The 18,667-nt window shown below is 29.6% G+C and overlaps 2 protein-coding genes across 2 annotated transcripts; one reads left to right on the top strand and one right to left on the bottom strand.

Annotated features, from left to right (window-relative positions):
* Window positions 1-4,252: 4,252 nt before the first annotated feature.
* Window positions 4,253-9,197, top strand: LOC125066643 (protein sly1 homolog). Its single transcript, XM_047674845.1, has 11 exons — window positions 4,253-4,415; window positions 4,687-4,846; window positions 5,087-5,388; window positions 5,469-5,558; window positions 6,370-6,619; window positions 6,712-6,870; window positions 7,163-7,338; window positions 7,806-8,076; window positions 8,196-8,331; window positions 8,589-8,798; window positions 9,072-9,197. The coding sequence occupies exons 1-11, from the start codon at window positions 4,388-4,390 to the stop codon at window positions 9,180-9,182; spliced, it is 1,893 nt and encodes a 630-aa protein (XP_047530801.1). The 5' UTR covers window positions 4,253-4,387; the 3' UTR covers window positions 9,183-9,197.
* A 108-nt stretch (window positions 9,198-9,305) lies between these two features.
* On the bottom strand, window positions 9,306-15,161 carry LOC125066644 (calcium/calmodulin-dependent protein kinase type 1-like). Its single transcript, XM_047674846.1, has 2 exons — window positions 14,159-15,161; window positions 9,306-13,871 (listed from the first exon to the last, which is right to left on the bottom strand). The coding sequence occupies exons 1-2, from the start codon at window positions 15,028-15,030 to the stop codon at window positions 13,655-13,657; spliced, it is 1,089 nt and encodes a 362-aa protein (XP_047530802.1). The 5' UTR covers window positions 15,031-15,161; the 3' UTR covers window positions 9,306-13,654.
* Between the last annotated feature and the right edge of the window lie 3,506 nt (window positions 15,162-18,667).

Raw genomic sequence — 18,667 nt, forward strand, 5'->3', positions numbered from 1 at the left:
AACAGAAATCCAAACTACAATCTCTACCGTTAACGGTAGTAAACATTTGAAATTACACTTTACCTTAATATAAACAAATCATTCATGATAAGATTCGATTCGATTCATTGTATTAAAAATGTTAAATACAATTGGTAAGGTCATTTAACGCCGTATAACCTGTCTGAACACTACTTATTCCGTGTCCAAGGCGTGCTAAAAATAACCACATTTCATTTAAACTACCCAGGTAGGTCACCATAAAGCAAAAATATTTTTTCTAAGCTTGTATTTTTTAATTTATACCGAGCACAGATACTTACAGATAAGATAACTACAAAAGAATAAATTGGAATATCTTATTACCTTAAATACTATTTTAAGTCGTAAGTGAAATATCAAGGAATAAAAATATGCGTGATTTGTAACTTTTTTTCTGGCGAAACTATCTCTTCGCTTCACCGGTCTACTAGTAGAGAAGTCTGCGTAGTGACATCATAATTCTTACCTTATCAGTTAATAATTATTATGTAGGTACAATGTTTCTTAGATGTTTGTTATTCAATCATTATTTAAAAAAAAGTGATTATCAATTTTAGAAGTATACATTAATTAATAATAAAAATATAAAAAAATATTGATTTATAGGATTCAATATGTGTAATGCAACCTTATTTGAGCTTTGACAGATTTACCGATAGAAAATTACAATATTATGAATATTTTACATAAAGCGATTTTATAAACATAAGGTTAATCCGTTTATTTAATTTCCTAAGATATCATTTAAATAAAAAGAGTCGAGATGGCCAATTGGTTAGAACACAAGTATCTTAACCGATGATAGCAGGTTCAAACTCAGTTCAATACAACTGAATTTTCATGTTCTTAATAAAGTTAATGTTTATCATATGCTCGGCGGTAAAAGAAAACATCGTGAGAAGATATGCACGTGTCAGTAAACACATGTGTAATGTGAAGGCTTCAAATATCAGATGTTATTTGAATATATTGCAAAGATGTTTTTCCTTAATTCCGGAGATTACTGCGACTTTTTTAAATATAATACTTTATTGTAGAAAAAACTTATCTATTTTTTGATGCAGCCAATCTTGATCCCTTCTGTTGATTCATTCCGCTTTAATCCAGTAATCATTGTGAACCTTCTAAAACCGTAGATAATTTCTAAACAAATATATATAAATATATACAGTTGTATAAAAATTAAGCATATACATATTTATATGTATTCATTCTACCAAATCATTTATTCCACACTAATTTGTATGACTATTGAAAGTAAACGAATGTTGCGATAACATTTTCATTTTTTTATAATTTTTATATACATTTTGCAATTTTTATTTTGATAAGAACTATGGTAGGCGCCGTTCTTCCAATTCAATCAACGAAACTGCATTGGAGCAGCGCGCTGGAATAAAGGAGAAGAGGACACCTCTGGACTATGCCAAGATGGCCTTTCCTTTATGGGTTGTTACTTTTTAGGTCATGAGACGTTCCTGACAACTTATTGAGAAAGAATTATCTTCATAATAATGCCGAATCAACATCGTATTAGAAACTTGCTTTATTTTTAAGTACAAATAAATTAATTGTACTTTTAATTGGTACATATTTAAACATGATTCTTAGTAAACGCTTTACGGGCTTTTACTACAAGTTTAATGACATATTTAAGGAACATCGAAATATAATTTAGCCACCTATAATGAAGTAAAATTTAAATTGAAGGTCATTATGGAGGATGTTTAATTAAACACTGATTTATCTCTTCTTGTTATCATTCATTTGACTGCATTACATAATTAATCACCCTATAAGTATAATTTATAAGCAATGCTGTTATTTTCCATTTCACACCATAATTAGCTATAAATGGTAAGGTGATTTTCCTAGTAGTTGTTTAGCGAAACTAACATAATTACGACTCACACATTCACCTAACTGTTTTAAAAATCATTACAACTATGTTGTTATAACGTATTGTTTAAAAAAGATAAATATTTTATTTATTACATCTATAAAATGAATAGTGAAAATGCCAAAACAAATAGTTGAAGCTTTCAATTTAATTTAACCTTCTATAATGACGAACAAAAGTACTCGTAAGAGCATACTTGAATGAAGTTTAATGACTTCGAATGATTTTATGCAGATTACATACGAAAATGGATTGAAAAGTTCGTTGCCTCATATGGCCCTGATTAAAATATTTAATTCCATCTACCTTAATTATAACATGCTCTTTGTCTGCCATTTTGGTCTTGTTGATATCATATATTGAGGTCCTAGGTTAATACTAAGTACTATTTAAAAGTTATTGGGTTTGTAAGGGAAATTCTCATGAAAAGCCAGGCGTCGGATATCTGACGCTCCCGTGCCTCGAAGAGCACGTTGAATCGTCGATCCCACATCTGAACTGTTTCCGGTTGTATCCCGTGTGGGATTTACCTTCCCATTGAATTATAAGAGTACCTACACTTGTGATTGAGCACACACGTGTCTACTAGTGTTTACTAGTACACGAGTACTATAGTGTGAGTATGTATGTAGTATAAGTATAGCATATTCCAATGGATGTAGGAAAAAAGATAAACAAACCATAGATATATGTATTTCATACGATTTGTTAATAACTCAGCTATATTGTAAATTACTAAGAGTTTATGATAAATATATCTTTATTTATAATACAAAACTCTATTACACTTATTGTGGTCAAAACTGATTTATGAAAGCATCGTATACGGTGTGACAAATTCTTATAACATTATCAACATCAATAGAATACGCCACACCGTATATATAAAACCATTAAAAAGTGGCCCACAAATATAAAGATTCAATGGACTGGGCGGAAATCAACTCCAAAAGTAGTGACTATATCGTAGAACAAAAACACGTAGTTAAGAAACTTATAATCTATACATATGTATAATAAATCTTTATTTAGGACTCTTTATCCCTTGTACTTAGGACCTTTGATCAGGTTGATCTGGTACAAACAACAAACATATAATATTTACTGGTTTATTATTATGATATTTAAAAACAAATGGAAATATTATAATCTCGGTTCCTGTAGTTAAACTGGCTCAATGACCCTTCAAACCGGAACACAACAACTTGTCGCCTGGTTAGGTACCCCTCACTTATCCGATATTATACCGCCAAAGAGCATTACCCAGTTTTTTAGTATTGTTGTGGTTCGGCTTGAATGGTGAGTGAGCTGGTGTAAATACAGGCACAAGGGACTTAAAATCTTAGTTCCCAAGGTGGGCGGTGGATTATTAATGTTAGGGATAGTTAAAATTGCTTACAGCGCTATTGTTTATGGGCGGTGGTAACCAGGTGGCCTATTTGTGGCTCGTCCGCCAACATTTAAAAAACAATACTTATTTTAAGTAATACTGCTTGGTGGTAAAATATAATTATGATAACCTATCCAGACGGGTTCGCACAACCATTCCTTACATCGCCAATGCGCCACCAACCTTTAAAGCTAAGATTTTAAGTCCCTTGTGCCTGTATATATACTAGGTCAAGCCGAAACACAACAATACTAAAAAATACTGATTTGTAATATGCAAAGAGTACCACTTGGTACTTACATTTTTTGGACTGTTCTTAGCAATTAATTTGTGCTTATCTCGAACGAGCATGTATAACTTAATATGAGCAACTGCCATTATTATATGAATTTATCATTTACCGATCTAAATACAATCAAACTATATATTTTAAACTAATAATTCAGATAATACATATTCAGAAACACGCAATATGAAACATTAGGTCTGCCACCAATGCAGCGCTACTTTGAGAACTAATTACTCTTTGAATGTGTTCAGAAACATTGAAGTACTAAACCCAATAAAGAAAACCAAACAAACTGAACCATTCTAATACATCTTACTGCAGACCCCAGGTGTTTGGTTCAATTAAAGTATATAGTCTCTACATAGTCTTCAGTTTCTGTGTTTCGATTTTTTTATGTGTATATAGGACAATAATAGAATAGAAATTTTGAAACAATAATTAGCGTTGATCAAACAAGATCCGATCGTACCGTACATTCAATGTTTTTTTTTATTTCACTAGTGATTATATGGTTGCGTGCAATTATAAACCATGGTCGTTCCAAATGAAATAATTACTGTCGACTCAATCACCAAGATTCCAAGCCAATTTTTCCACGAGTGTCATTTGTCAGAGCCGACGTGTCGACAGCAAATAAATGTCAATTTGACAAACGTAAGGACATGAAATTTATAATTATTGCAGTACATATTTTTGTCATTTTTTAAATGATAATAAAAACAATAAGTTTTACCTGAGTTAATTGTATTGTTTTAATATTTAATGGCAGTTTAATTCTTACGATACAATGACAACCTTACGAGAGCGCCAACTTAGTAAGTTATTATAGTTGGTTTTATATTTAGTAATCATTTTTAAGTGTATAAGTTCAATAGTTCCATAAAAAATATGTCTGTAATTTAAAAAATCTTAATAATATTTCATCTTTACTTAGCACCATACTAATATTATTTTATGTTCTCCTGAAAACTTATGCTTCGATTTTTTTTGTCTGTACAGTTTACTTACTCTTTTTCTTTCTTGCTATTCAAATATTATTATTATCTTCTAAAAGTTAACTTCAAAATTTTATAATGATTATTACAGATGCCTTAAAACAGATGCTAAATTTGAATCAACCATTGACAAAAGCAGTTGCTACTGAACCAACATGGAAAGTGCTTATTTATGATAGAGTAGGACAAGATATCATTTCACCACTAATATCTATTAAAGAACTAAGGGAGTTGGGTGTTACTATACATGTGTGAGTATATCTATAATAACTCAAATAATCTTTGACTAAGACTCTAATAGTGTAGTAAAAATGACATATTACAAGAAAAATTGCAAATATTTCATCAGAGAATATACTTCTTTATTTGCAATTTAAATAATAGCTCAGATTATGTTTAAATAAATTAGATATTGATAATATGACCAATTTCATATTTTCTAATGAAATATCATTTCTAACATCAAATAATCCTTTCCGTCCTTTTTATAGACAACTACATTCAGACCGAGATTCTATCCCAGAAGTACCCGCAGTATACTTCTGTTCCCCAACGGAAGAAAATCTTGGGAGAATATGTCAAGACCTTGACAATGGAATATATGACCAGTATCACTTGAACTTTATATCACCAATAACTAGACAAAAATTAGAAGACCTAGCTGCTTCTGCCATCCAGTCTAACTCTGTAATGAGCATTCACAAAGTGTTTGATCAATATTTAAACTTCATATGCTTAGAAGATGATTTGTTTATAATGAAACATCAACAATCAGATTCATTGTCTTATTATGGTAAATAGGAAAGAAAATTGATTATGAATAAATATTTTAATAATTTTCTTGATATTAATATTTCTTTGTTCAATTTTCAGCAATAAATAAAGGAGATACTAAGGATACAGAGATGGAAGCCATTATGGATGAAATTGTTGAGAGCCTGTTCTCAGTGTTTGTTACACTTGGTAAGCATTTTATTAGAAATATGTGTGGTTACTAATTTTTATTTTATTATTAGGTATATTTGATTGAAATAAAGTCAATCTCTTACAAGCTCTCTTAAAGCATCATTTTTAAATGTTATTTTTGATTGAAAGCTAACTACCACCAATCTAGAATGTAAATTCTTAAGAGAAGGATTAGAGAATCTCAGTAGTTACTATTTTTATCAAAGTATTCTAAGTGAATGTCTAATAATCATACATTAATCATATCATTTATTTTTATGGAAGTGTTATGTAAGAATGGTAATGAGTACTTACTCCAAGCATTTCTATAATTTCTATAAACCTATATATATAGTATAATGGCCCTAATTTATTAAAAATAAATAACATTAGTTTTTAATTTAAGTAGAACCAAATATAATATGGTATGTGGATTACCCTATCTCAGGAATTATGTACTAAATTCATGAAGCTTTTCAGCTTGCTTTTATAAAGTTTGCTTTTATAAATTAACCTAAAATAGTTAGCCAACTTAACTTTTGAAAAAAATTACTAACATTTACCGCCATTTATCTTTTAAAGTGTCTAATATGTTACAATAATTGGAAAAATGCTAATCTAAGTAGGAAAAATATGCTCAAAATGACATTATTTAGATATGAATTAATATCCCAATAAATTAAAAGAACAAAAATTCTTGTATATATTTTATATAAAGCAACTAAATGTATAGTTGTTCCTTTAAAGTAATCTTAAAATAACCAAAAGTAAAAACAAAAATTTTATACTAATTAAATTTAAAGAAAAATGTTTATATTTTTTTCCACAGGTAATGTTCCTATAATAAGGTGTACTAAAGGCAATGCTGCAGAAATGGTAGCAAAAAAGTTAGACAAGAAGCTACGTGAAAATCTCTGGGATGCAAGAAATAATTTATTCCATGGACAAGCTGGAACTTTCAGCTTTACTCGCCCTATGCTTATATTACTTGACAGAAATTTGGATATGGCAACACCTTTACATCACACATGGACATACCAAGCTCTAGCTCATGACGTACTGGACTTATCTTTAAACAGGTTTTTATTAAAACAGCATAAAATAGCTACAATTTATATAAAATGATTGTAAATAATCTAATAGCACTGTAAATTACAATCTGTTTTTGTAGAGCAGTGGTACCAGAAGGTTCAGGACCAATAGTACCAGGACAAAAAGCCAAAACTAGAATCTGTGACTTGGACTCAAAAGACCCACTGTGGTCTGAACATAAAGGAAGCCCTTTCCCTACAGTAGCAGAGGCTATTCAAGAAGATTTAGATAAATACAGGTAGAAATCGTTTTTTAAATTGTTTTTAATTCACAGTAATTAAGAAATTCAATTTCCGATTATGTTACTTAAAGTATCAGCCTGCAGCTTATTTCATCACTGATTGGTGATAGATTTTCATCCAACTCATGCAGGAATCACAAATTAAGCATATGGAAATTTTATGAATGGGACCCACAATGTTTGGTTAAGATACACTAACCCTAGTCTATCTCAGCACTTATTATAATTAATGACTTATTAGTAACAGAATATTTTGCTATAAATTGATATTCTACAATTATTATTACAGGAGCTCAGAAGCAGAAGTAAAGAAACTGAAGAGTTCTATGGGATTGGATGCTGATAGTGACCTTGCACTCAGTTTAGTCAGTGATAACACGCAACGACTAACCAGTGCAGTAAACTCTTTGCCCCAACTGATGGAGAAGAAGCGTCTCATTGATATGCACACTACTATAGCTACAGGTATGCTTTGTGTGTGACAAATCCTATATGCTTCACAATCCTTTGTTTATTAAAACAAAATTAAATTTGTTACAAAAATGGGCAGATATTATTTCAAGGTAATGGACAATTAAGGAACTAAGGAATATATAGCTTATTAAATTTAAAATGTATACTATAATTATTTTTTTTACATTTAACAGATAATAATTAAAAATGAGTGAACATTTTTTTTATTCCCAATAATAATGTTCTGCATATTCCAGATCTATTATTTGATACTTTCTACTGAAAAATTTTTAGTATAAACCTACCAGATTGTTTGTTTTTTCGTCAAAAATATATTTCATTAGTACTCCACACAGTATTATTGTAGTTGAAGCTGGAAGGCTTCAACTACAATAATACTGTGCGGAATAAAAAAAGGAAATAAATATAATAGATTAATTTTAAATAATTGTTTAAGCTTTAGTAAATATTGTTTGTAGCAATCCTCAATGCAATCAAATCAAGAAGACTTGATTCATTTTTTGAATTGGAAGAAAAAATAATGAGTAAAAGTAGCGGTGTCGAAAGCAAAGCTGTTATGGATTTGATCACCGATCCTAGTGCAGGGACAGTGGAAGACAAAATGCGTTTGTTTATTATATATTATCTGTGTGCAACGCAAGTACTGGATGAGGACTATGAAAAATTTAAATCTGCATTAATAGCTGCAAATTGTGACATTAAACCAATGACTTATATGAAACGTTGGAAGTGAGTAGATTAATATAATTATTAATATGCTTGTAATCTAATTATGATTAACTTTTTCAATGGCAGAAGATAATTCCGATATTGATATCAATAAATCAGGATACATCATTTACTTTCAGAGGATTTACTAAAATGTCTAGTCAAGGTCAATATGAAGGTGGAGGAACCAAAACAGTATCTATGTTTTCAAAACTAGTATCACAAGGATCATCTTTTGTAATGGAAGGTGTAAAAAACTTAGTTGTAAAGAAACATGTAAGTAATTTTATTTTATGGAAAATAGAAAAAATCTAAGAAGTTAGACTAGTAAGGTGTCCATATGTGATTTATAAACAGAAACTATGAATTTTGTTTCTCACGATGTAATGTAATTTGTTTTCTAATTAGTTTTTTATATTTTCCAATTTTAAATTATTTAATCGTCTTCCGTGCTTTTGTAGTAGCACATACCAACAGTACATGCTATGTTTTTTTTTAAAAATTAATAATGACAAATTTATTATCAAATAAAGAAATTGCCCGTGAGCCGAACCGTGGAAGCGGCGCTGGGGAGTAGTGGGGCGGGTGATAACGAGCTGGCGTGGCTGGACCCTCGCGCCGCTCGCACGGACGGGGGCGCTCGCGCTCGTGCGCCGCGACACCCCCCTCCCACCGATGCCGTTGTGTTCCTCGTAGGGGGCGGCAGCTACATAGAATACCATAACCTCATCGATTTTGCAAAGGTACAATATTCATATACGTCATTAGAAAATTACCAATAAATGACATTATTTTGTGACAATTTTCATTTTGTAATATATTTTTAGGTTTGTAACCGCGATCTACTAGATATCTATTGATACATCTATTATTTATGTTTAAAATCAACTTACCATTTCACTGTTTTTATCATAGTGAAATAGGTAGGTATAATAAAAAAATGGTTGTTACAAAACCTTGTATTTAATAAAAATCATTCATCTTTACTTGGTATAATTTTATATTTTTCTGTGTAGCAACAAGCGGCGAATGGAATAACAAGAAAAATCATCTATGGAGCTACAACTTTGCCAAACGCATTTCAATTTCTTAAGCAACTGTCTTTATTGGGTGAGGAACTTCAGTAACATTTCCATTTATAAGATATTTATGTAAAGTTGTAAAATATTATATTATACCAAAATATTATAAATTGTTTTAATTACACCTAATTGGGGTCACCTTTAATATTGATGTAAATAAAAGACTAGTTCAACAAGTTGGCATTTTATTTACAATGACATTGAAAATAGAGCTAACATCTAATATCTACTAAAACTTTTTATTGTTTAGAACAAGAAGTATAAAATCTAAAATCACAAGATTACGAATTCAGTATAGCATCAGATCTTTAAACATGTATTATGCCTTGTCATGACATTCTTCTTGATGGGGCAAACGATTTCACAACCGAAACTACATAATGTGGCCAATACTAAATAAATCAGTACATAAAAAGAAACTTGTCGATATATTTTTTATCCCAACCCTTAAAACTATTGTGCTAATTAAAAATAAAAGTGTGTTACATTAAAAAATTTAAAGTAATAACATTCGAAAAATAGTGATGTGTTAGGTATGTACTTACAATTAATATACAAAATAAAGAAATACATTTTTTTATTCGACAAGGAACTTGAATTCATTACAATTAGCACTGCATAAACCACTGTCGAGTAAGAAACATATTCCATGTCCATATTTGTTTTCTATAATATGCTAACACGGATCAAGATATGGTTTGGCACAGTGAAAAATTAATAACAAGTGATATGTGTCTATCAGAGAGCAAGCTTGAAAGTAACTTAACTGCAGGAACATGCATTAGAGTATGGCAAGGTTTATTATGGTCAAAGAACACGAGGCATCTGTGTTTATTTTAAAATTTATAATCTACAAGTCTTGATTGAAAGAATTTGAAAATATTTAATATATATCATAATTATTTAAAATTTAATCAAACAATCGTTAGAAATAAAGCTAATCATGAACAATATAACTGAAATATATTGTGCGTATATTCATTACATTTTATACGCTTTTTTTAAATTTAGATATTACGCACAATCACTTTAGCTCTAGATAGAATGCGAATAGATGTTAATATATCCATTAATTTCGTTTAAAATATAATACATTGACAGCTATGAAAGCAAAATATAATATGCAATTTCTAATATCACACACAACAATTTCAAATATTATATAGTAATAAAAGAGTAAGCCTTATGTTAATTTATATAAAATTTATCACTTTTTAAAAAGGCTAGTAAACAATTATAATGGCACAAACATAATAGATAAATAGACATACATATTATCCATAACTCATTAACTCCTTACTTCTAAAATCAGTGACAAGTCCTATATTATAAAAACATCGTATTTCGAAGGCGCTTCAACCGATATCTTCTATACGTATATTATTATAACAAATAATAAGTACGCTAATTTCATCATTTTAATGTACATTGCATGTTATTGTAAACTAATATTAAAAACTAGAAATTTCCACCACCAAATTTAAAAAAGTAAACAATAGCCGATTTATCGTAAAAATAGAATATATTACAGAACACAACGTGGTTAAAATGTTTCATTAAATTTGCATTAAAATAAAATTCTGATAAACATAATGGAAATTATTTTAGAAAAAAATATAATGCACATTAAATGTCGTCTTAAGTTTACTTGTCATATTAATCTAATGATTTATTTAAATAAACCATGTTCATCAAAATGAGATTAGAAAGGACTAGTATGTCATAAATAAACAGGAAAAACCTTGTCACAAGAATAATTAACAGAGTTGAATATTATCAATGTCAAAGGTTACAAAAACATTAATTCATATGAAAATCAATTAAATCTTACTTTTCTAAATAAAATGCTTAAGATATCATTAAAAAAAGTGATATTGTAAAGTAGAGTGCATAACAATTACCCCGGCATGGATAACGGTGTACAGTCTTTCTACCCATGTCAGAAAAAAGAATAAGGGAATTTTCGATTACATTTTAAAATTAATACATTAAGATATCATTCTAATTTCACCTCAATATTTTCAATTACATATTTTTAAAATCTATAAATCAGTTCTCCCGTCACAGCCTTCATGAACACAAATTACATTTTTTTACATTTATATATCTGATAAGAATTGTAAATATTTTTTATTAGGTGAACTTCAGGTTTATGAAAAAATAAATATAATTTATTATGATATTTCAAATAAAACAGAATGGATTATTTCATTTATCAAATATTACAATTACAATCAGAAATAGTTGATATTAGATCGTAGTATGCAAGTGTTACTGCTTAATAAAGTGGATTAAATCAAAATTTGACAAGGTGATGGTCGTGAAAGATGTGGACGGAAGACACAATTACTTGAATTTATTTTTCATTGTTTCAAAATATTTTGTATATAAATCATAACCACAATTTTTTGGGATTATAATCAACCTAAATTATATATTTATTTAAAAATATATGTAATTTCAATTTTATAAGTATAGTAAAAATATAAATATTTTATATAATAAAATATTTTAAACATAATGCAATAGTAAAAGTGCAATACTGAAAAATGGAATGTCTTTATTAAAAGATATAACATTAGAATTCCATAACGGAATGTAGTTTTTGTCAGATAACTACATATTTAAAATGGTGTTGGAAAGTATGATAAGTAATCAAATTGCTAAAAGAATAATAAAACAGTCTAAGAGTTATTAGGTTAATGAAATGGTTACTTTTGTTATGCTTAGCATGATATGACTATCTTATAATAACATTTTAAGAATAGGTAGTTATAAAATCTCTGAACTAAAACCTATAATATACGACATAGATTGCACTGTGGTAACATTGTTGACCTTTTTTAAAACAAAATCATAAAAGACAATTCTTTCATTTTTTCTAAACAATTAGATTTTCACACATTCTTTTCTTACCTATCTCCTTCAAATTTAAACTTTATTTTTGTAATTAAAATATAGCATATTTCGAGATGTTGAATCAAAAATCGTGCTCTAATATGATTTTTTCTATTATTTTTCTACATTAAATAAATGTAACGAAGCTATTTTGTGAATTTTGTATTAGGCCCACTTAAATATTAGTTTTCTATTCTAACAGCAATTACAGAACATTGTTAAATGTTTTTCAGCAGTAGTTCAGAAATGAATATTGATTATGACATACTGTTGTCATATTTGTAAAACTACTAAAAGATAGGAAGGAGTCAAATTTAGAATATAATCTTACATATTATAGCATATAATTTTTAAAACAACTATTTTATTATAATATGGTTAAATAGGAAATATGCCACATACACACCACCCACACACACACACATTAAGTATTATAGCTCAGCAGCTTTCCATTATATTCAATTGTAAACAATATTTGTATAAACAAAGTCAATCCAAGTAGACCCCACAGATGTTAACCATAACCTAACAAATACAACTATTGCATACAATAAATGGAAACAGCAGCTAATCACATTTCTAGCAATATTATAACTATCAAATTTTAATAACAAACTTTCAAATCCTAGTAATATTAGCTGAAAATCCGAATAATTTAAATACACTTTATGGACAGCTCCTTTTCATAAAACAGTAACAATCAATATGCACATTTATGTGACAATATAAATTTGTCATATTATCAGCCATGAAGCCCCAATATCTAATGGCATTCATGTCATGATTAATTTATATTTTATATTAAAATTCCAACAAATCCTAGCATTATGGGATTATCACTTTATCTATAAGTTAATATTAGCACAGAATGTTTAGAAGAGAATGTTAACCCTAACTACTCATTTTAATTATTCAAAAGATAAATGAAGATTCATACAAGGATTTTTATATTACACATATTATGTTATACAGTGTCATGTAAAAGGTTAAATAGAGATTATCAATGACATGGATTGAAGTATGAGATTCCAAGAAGAGTAACGAAGCATGAAGCCTACTTTGAAAAAATAAATCTAATTAAGTTCAGAAATTAAAAATATCACTTATGAAAAATATTATTGAGATATGGCCTTGCTCATGAACAATTTTCAGCGGGTGTTTAGTGAAACTCTATTTTCTCTTTCTCTCATCATTAATTTGATGTTCAAAAGAAGAAGACATGGTACTTTTTAACTAATCACACCCTAAACAGCATTTTTATGTAAAGCCAATAATGATTATAAAATGATTTGACATCTAGATTTAAAACCTCATAATTACTGTGACTAGTCCAATATTCTATTAAGTTTCGTTGATTGTTTTAATAATTAACTTCTAAGTGAATGTATTCACCCATTGAAATCAAAACATTGACAAAGTAATATAATAAATTTAGCAAGGACACATATTGCTAGCAATTGCCTCGACAATAAATATCAATTACTGTTGTCTACCAAAGTAATATTTTTGTACCAACCAATGAGTTGATTATATAAATTTGCTGGGTGATCCAAATCACATAGAAATATGTATTATTAAGTACCTTAATCACATAACAAGTCGCTAATTCAGAGGTGTAACTATTGTTGGGGCTTGGGCTGGGCGTTGGTATTACGACTTGAACTGCTGCTGCTGCTGAGAATCATTTTTTGCATTTGACGGATAACTGTAGTCGCATGATATGCTTGTTTCCAGCGAGATTTGGCAAAGTTTTTCTTAAGTTGCTCAGATACAGTACCATGTATATTCTTGTTGCTAGCTGCATTACCAGAAATCCATGGATGTGCTAAAGCTTGTCTGTAAAACATTATCATATCATTGAATTTTCGATTTTTTAAATAAAGTGTTATTATAAAAGTGACAAAACAAATGCATGCAAAAACACTAAAGCAATTATAGATAAAATTATGTAATATATATTCCATGATTAAATAAGTACACATGAACTCAATAATGATGATAATTAAGAAAAAATCAAAGGTCAATATGATAATCTGATTCAAACATTTCACTATATCAGAGAATTAATTATTATTTATACCAAATACTAAACAAATATATAAAATGTGTATTTGCATACTTACTTGCATGTGTATCTCTTGTCCACATCTACACACATCAAATGCCGGATGAAATCTTTAGCTGACTCACTAATGTCATCCCAATAAGGAGAATCAAACTCAAAATCACCTTTGAGAATTTGGGCAAAAAGATTTGCATCATTTTCATCATAAAATGGAGGATATCCACATAGCAAAATATAAGAGATAACTCCTATGCTCCACACATCAACAGCTTTACCATAAGGTTTTTGAGCTAGTACTTCAGGAGCAACATATCCTGGTGTACCACAAGCTGTTGCCATTATTCCTGAATCTTCAATCTTAGAGAGACCAAAATCACTTATCATAATTTTACTTTCCTCATCTGCACTATAATAAAGAAGATTTTCTGGCTTTAAATCTCTATGTACCACTCCCTGACAATGCATGTAATCCACAGCCTCTAATACTTGTCTAATAAGATTAGACGCGTCTTTTTCTGTATACGATCCTTTCTCAACAATTCGATCAAATAACTCACCTCCAGTTACTAATTCCATTACAAGATATACCTTGTTCTTATCTTCGTATGTCTCTAGCAGCTGGACGATATTAGGGTGAGAAAACATTTTTTTCTCGCCACCCTCGGCTTTTGCGTTTTCGCTAAATCTTTTTAAGACCCTAATTTCATTTTCCAATGAATCTTCTTTACCTTTGAGGGCTTTTTTATCAATAATTTTGCAAGCGAACAAATGTCCATTTTCTTTGCTCTCAATGAGACGTACTTCTGAAAACGCTCCCGTTCCGAGCAGATCCTTTACAACATATTTATCCTCGATGGATGGCTGCTTCTCAGCTTCTTTACTGTCTTTTTTTGACTTTCTACCAAAATCTTTTTTGCCAAAAAGAGGCATTCTGTAGGCCTTCACTTATTCACTAGAGATTCGACTTGCTCTACTCTAAAAAATATCTACGACTACGTAGCTAAAGGCTTTAATCTATATCGATAAGACATATAAATTTAAATGTTAGACATAACACAAAGTCACAAACGCACACTACGGTGAATATAAAGCCAACGCTACACATTAGCACAACTATTCCTGGAAATATTGAAGTATATATAAAATACTAACTTATATTTACAATCTTTCAACAGGCATTATAAATGTTATATATAAAATGCGTAAGATTTTGTACGTTTGCATACACGGTAAATAAAAACATAAAAATATCGAACTAGATTTATAAAGTAATTGACACTAAGAGTTCTATAACGTACAATTTTAAATAGGATTTTCATTTATCAAATAACAAAACATATCCACCAAATTAATTACGGCGATATCAATACTTTATTAACTCTCTACTGACTACTTCTCAACTCTCTTTATCAGCGCATTTATTGTCAATTATTTAGGATAAATCTGTATGAGCTATAAAATTAAAAGTTGATATGTATATATTTAAATATATAATATATAATTATTGTGATAGCCAAGCAATATCTACAACCTTAAAAAACCTTGGGCGTAATCCACATTCGCAATGTGAACAAAACAAACGCGAAATGTTATAATGCCCTTTCATGTAGAGTTTGTGGCCAAATTATGACATGTTTGTATCAAACTAATTTTAATTTATGAAGTAATTAGTTTGTATTTAAAACAACAGTCGGTTCAATTTAAAAAAAAATAAGATTTTTTCCATTACCCTGGCAACTCTACCCGCATTCTAGCGCAATAAAGCGCATGTATGTGTATTTCTGCAGCGCTGTTATGCACACTTTCAAATTTCTAGACCCACAATGTTGTATTCGCGCTTTATCTTCATTCCTTTTTTCTTGAATGGCAATCAATTTAAATAAATTTTGAATTTATGTATTATTTTCGTGTTATGTGTATTTAGTAGTTATACCACTAAATAGCTCGCGTGGCGTCATCGTAAGTCGGAAAAACATGAAAACCAGTTTTTATACTATGAAGTTATTTATATTATTTAAAAAATAAAAATCTCAAGACTAACTGAATATATTATCTAAGCTAGAAAGTTACAATATATACTAATTAGAATTATAGAGTCCTCCATACTCATCCCGTTAAAATATAAAAACATTAAATCTTCTTCTATATGCATACTAGCGACCCGCCCCGGCTTCGCACGGTAATCCCTAAGAGATAGACATATACCACCGCGGACTTTTTTAAAGACCGTTTTAAGGTGCACAATACTGAAGTACATTATTTTGATCTATCTCGTAGGGTTCAGCCAGCGTTTACAATGTAAGCGCAAAAAATGTATAAATTTACGACATCACATTAGAAACTTTTAAAATTATCAATGTTACTTAACTATATTGTCTATGTATTATATACAAAACCTTCCTCTCGAATCACTCTATCTATTTAAAATCCACATCAAAATCCGTTGCGTAGTTTTAAAGATTTAAGCATACAAAGGGACATAGGGACAGAGAAAGCGACTTTGTTTTATACTATGTTAAGAAGAGCGAAATACCACTCACTAATTAATCACGAAATCTCAGAAACTATAAGAGATACAAACTTAAAATTTGGTAGGTAGGTTCCTTATAGAATGTTGACATCCGTTAAGGACGAATTTTACGAAATTCCACCCCTAAGGGGTAAAACGGGGTTTGGATGTTTGTATGAAAGTTCCGTGTTTTGGCGGAAGAAACTTTAAATTTAAATCGTATGCTCTATAGCTGGTGTGAAGGTGTATTAATAATGTATTTTTAGAAATCAACCCCCTTTTGGGGTTAAAACAGGGGATGATAGTTTGTATGAAATTCCAATGTTATTGAAGTTAAAGTAATAATAACAATCCGAAAAATAAAGTGTCAATTACTCTTTCTTATTTGGGTTATCTGAATTTGGAAGTAAAATTAAAGTGAAAATAAGTAGTTAAGTGTAATTAATTGTGTTGTATTATAAATAAAGATATATTAGTCATTAACTCCAAGTACTACTATTTTTAATTAATATTTGTAATTATTTAAGTATTTATAATTCATATGTACCTAACCCAATATCTATCTACCTCATCTCATAATTAATCGAGTAATTAAATGCAAATCACATATAGCAAATGAATCCAATTTTTATACTTTAGATTACGAAAAATGGATTAAATTAGTGCAGTCTTAATTTGCAATGAGCACAACCGTGAATGTTTATGGGGTTTTATGTTTATTTATTTATTTAATTAATTCGCGAGTCTCCAACAAAAGATACATACTAAATATATATTCTTAAAATTAAATAATAATATAAGGGTTACAAGTTGTGTGCTTCTTCAATCATAGCTGTATATGTTCAGAGCTGTTCCCCATAATTTCCTAACTTTTTAGTCTTTATCAAATACATATATTCCTGATTTATCCCAATTTATTTATTATGACAATACACATATACTTATGTAATTCATAATCATACCAAGCAAATTATTAGGACATTTTTTCTTTCGCATCATTTATAACTTACCTATTTATCAAAATACTCAGTTTAGTTAGTTGGATGTTAACATTAGGTTGCTAGCTATATACCTAGCTACCTGAAAAAAAATATAAATTCTAAAAAAAATTTAACGAATCAAGCATGGCATGATGCATGATAACATATCGCAATACAATATTTTGCCCATACAATAACCGAACAAGATACGTACGTAAATTTTAAATACGTACGGTCATACACACCGGTCGAGTCACTCGGATGATTTTTTTGTCCTCGATTACTTTTTATATACATTTCTTGGAATTATTGTGAATTAGTAAATTTTTGACAATAAAATAATACTATTTAAAAATATGTACCGTATATATATATATTTTAAACCTACCATATAATACAGAAATAGCTTGCTATTCTCTAATAGCTGAGCGAACTAATACACTATATTAGCATTAGCAGCCCGTAAATGTCCCACTGCTGGGATAAAGGCCTCCTCTCCCTTTGAGGAGAAGGTTTGGAGCATATTCCACCACGCTGCTCCAATGCGGGTTGGCGGAATACACATGTGGCAGAATTTCGTTGAAATTAGACACATGCAGGTTTCCTCACGATGTTTTCCTTCACCGCCGAGCACGAGATGAATTATAAACACAAATTAAGTACATGAAATTTCAGTGGTGCCTGCCTGGGTTTGAACCCGAAATCATCGGTTAAGATGCACGCGTTCTAGCCACTGGGCCATCTCGGCTCAGCTCGGCTATATTATATATATATATTATTATTATTGAACCATGGAATCATACTACTATTCATTAAATTATAATATGCATAATAACGATGCACGGTGGTGCCTAATAGATATTAATTTAATATTACTTATAATAAATAGCAAGAAGATCTTTTAAGCTTCTCCTCAACGAAAGTATCTTAACAATTAAAATATTCCAATTAGTAACAACGATTGACAATGGCAATGATACGAAGTGTAAATCTCATTACTATAAACCTTAAGAACTTGATAGATCTAAGTATTCACACATGAAGGCGCGCGACTCCACACTCGAGTATGGAAAAACGA

This window comes from Vanessa atalanta, chromosome 9 (assembly GCF_905147765.1).
Source record: "Vanessa atalanta chromosome 9, ilVanAtal1.2, whole genome shotgun sequence".
Lineage (NCBI taxonomy): Eukaryota > Metazoa > Arthropoda > Insecta > Lepidoptera > Nymphalidae > Vanessa > Vanessa atalanta.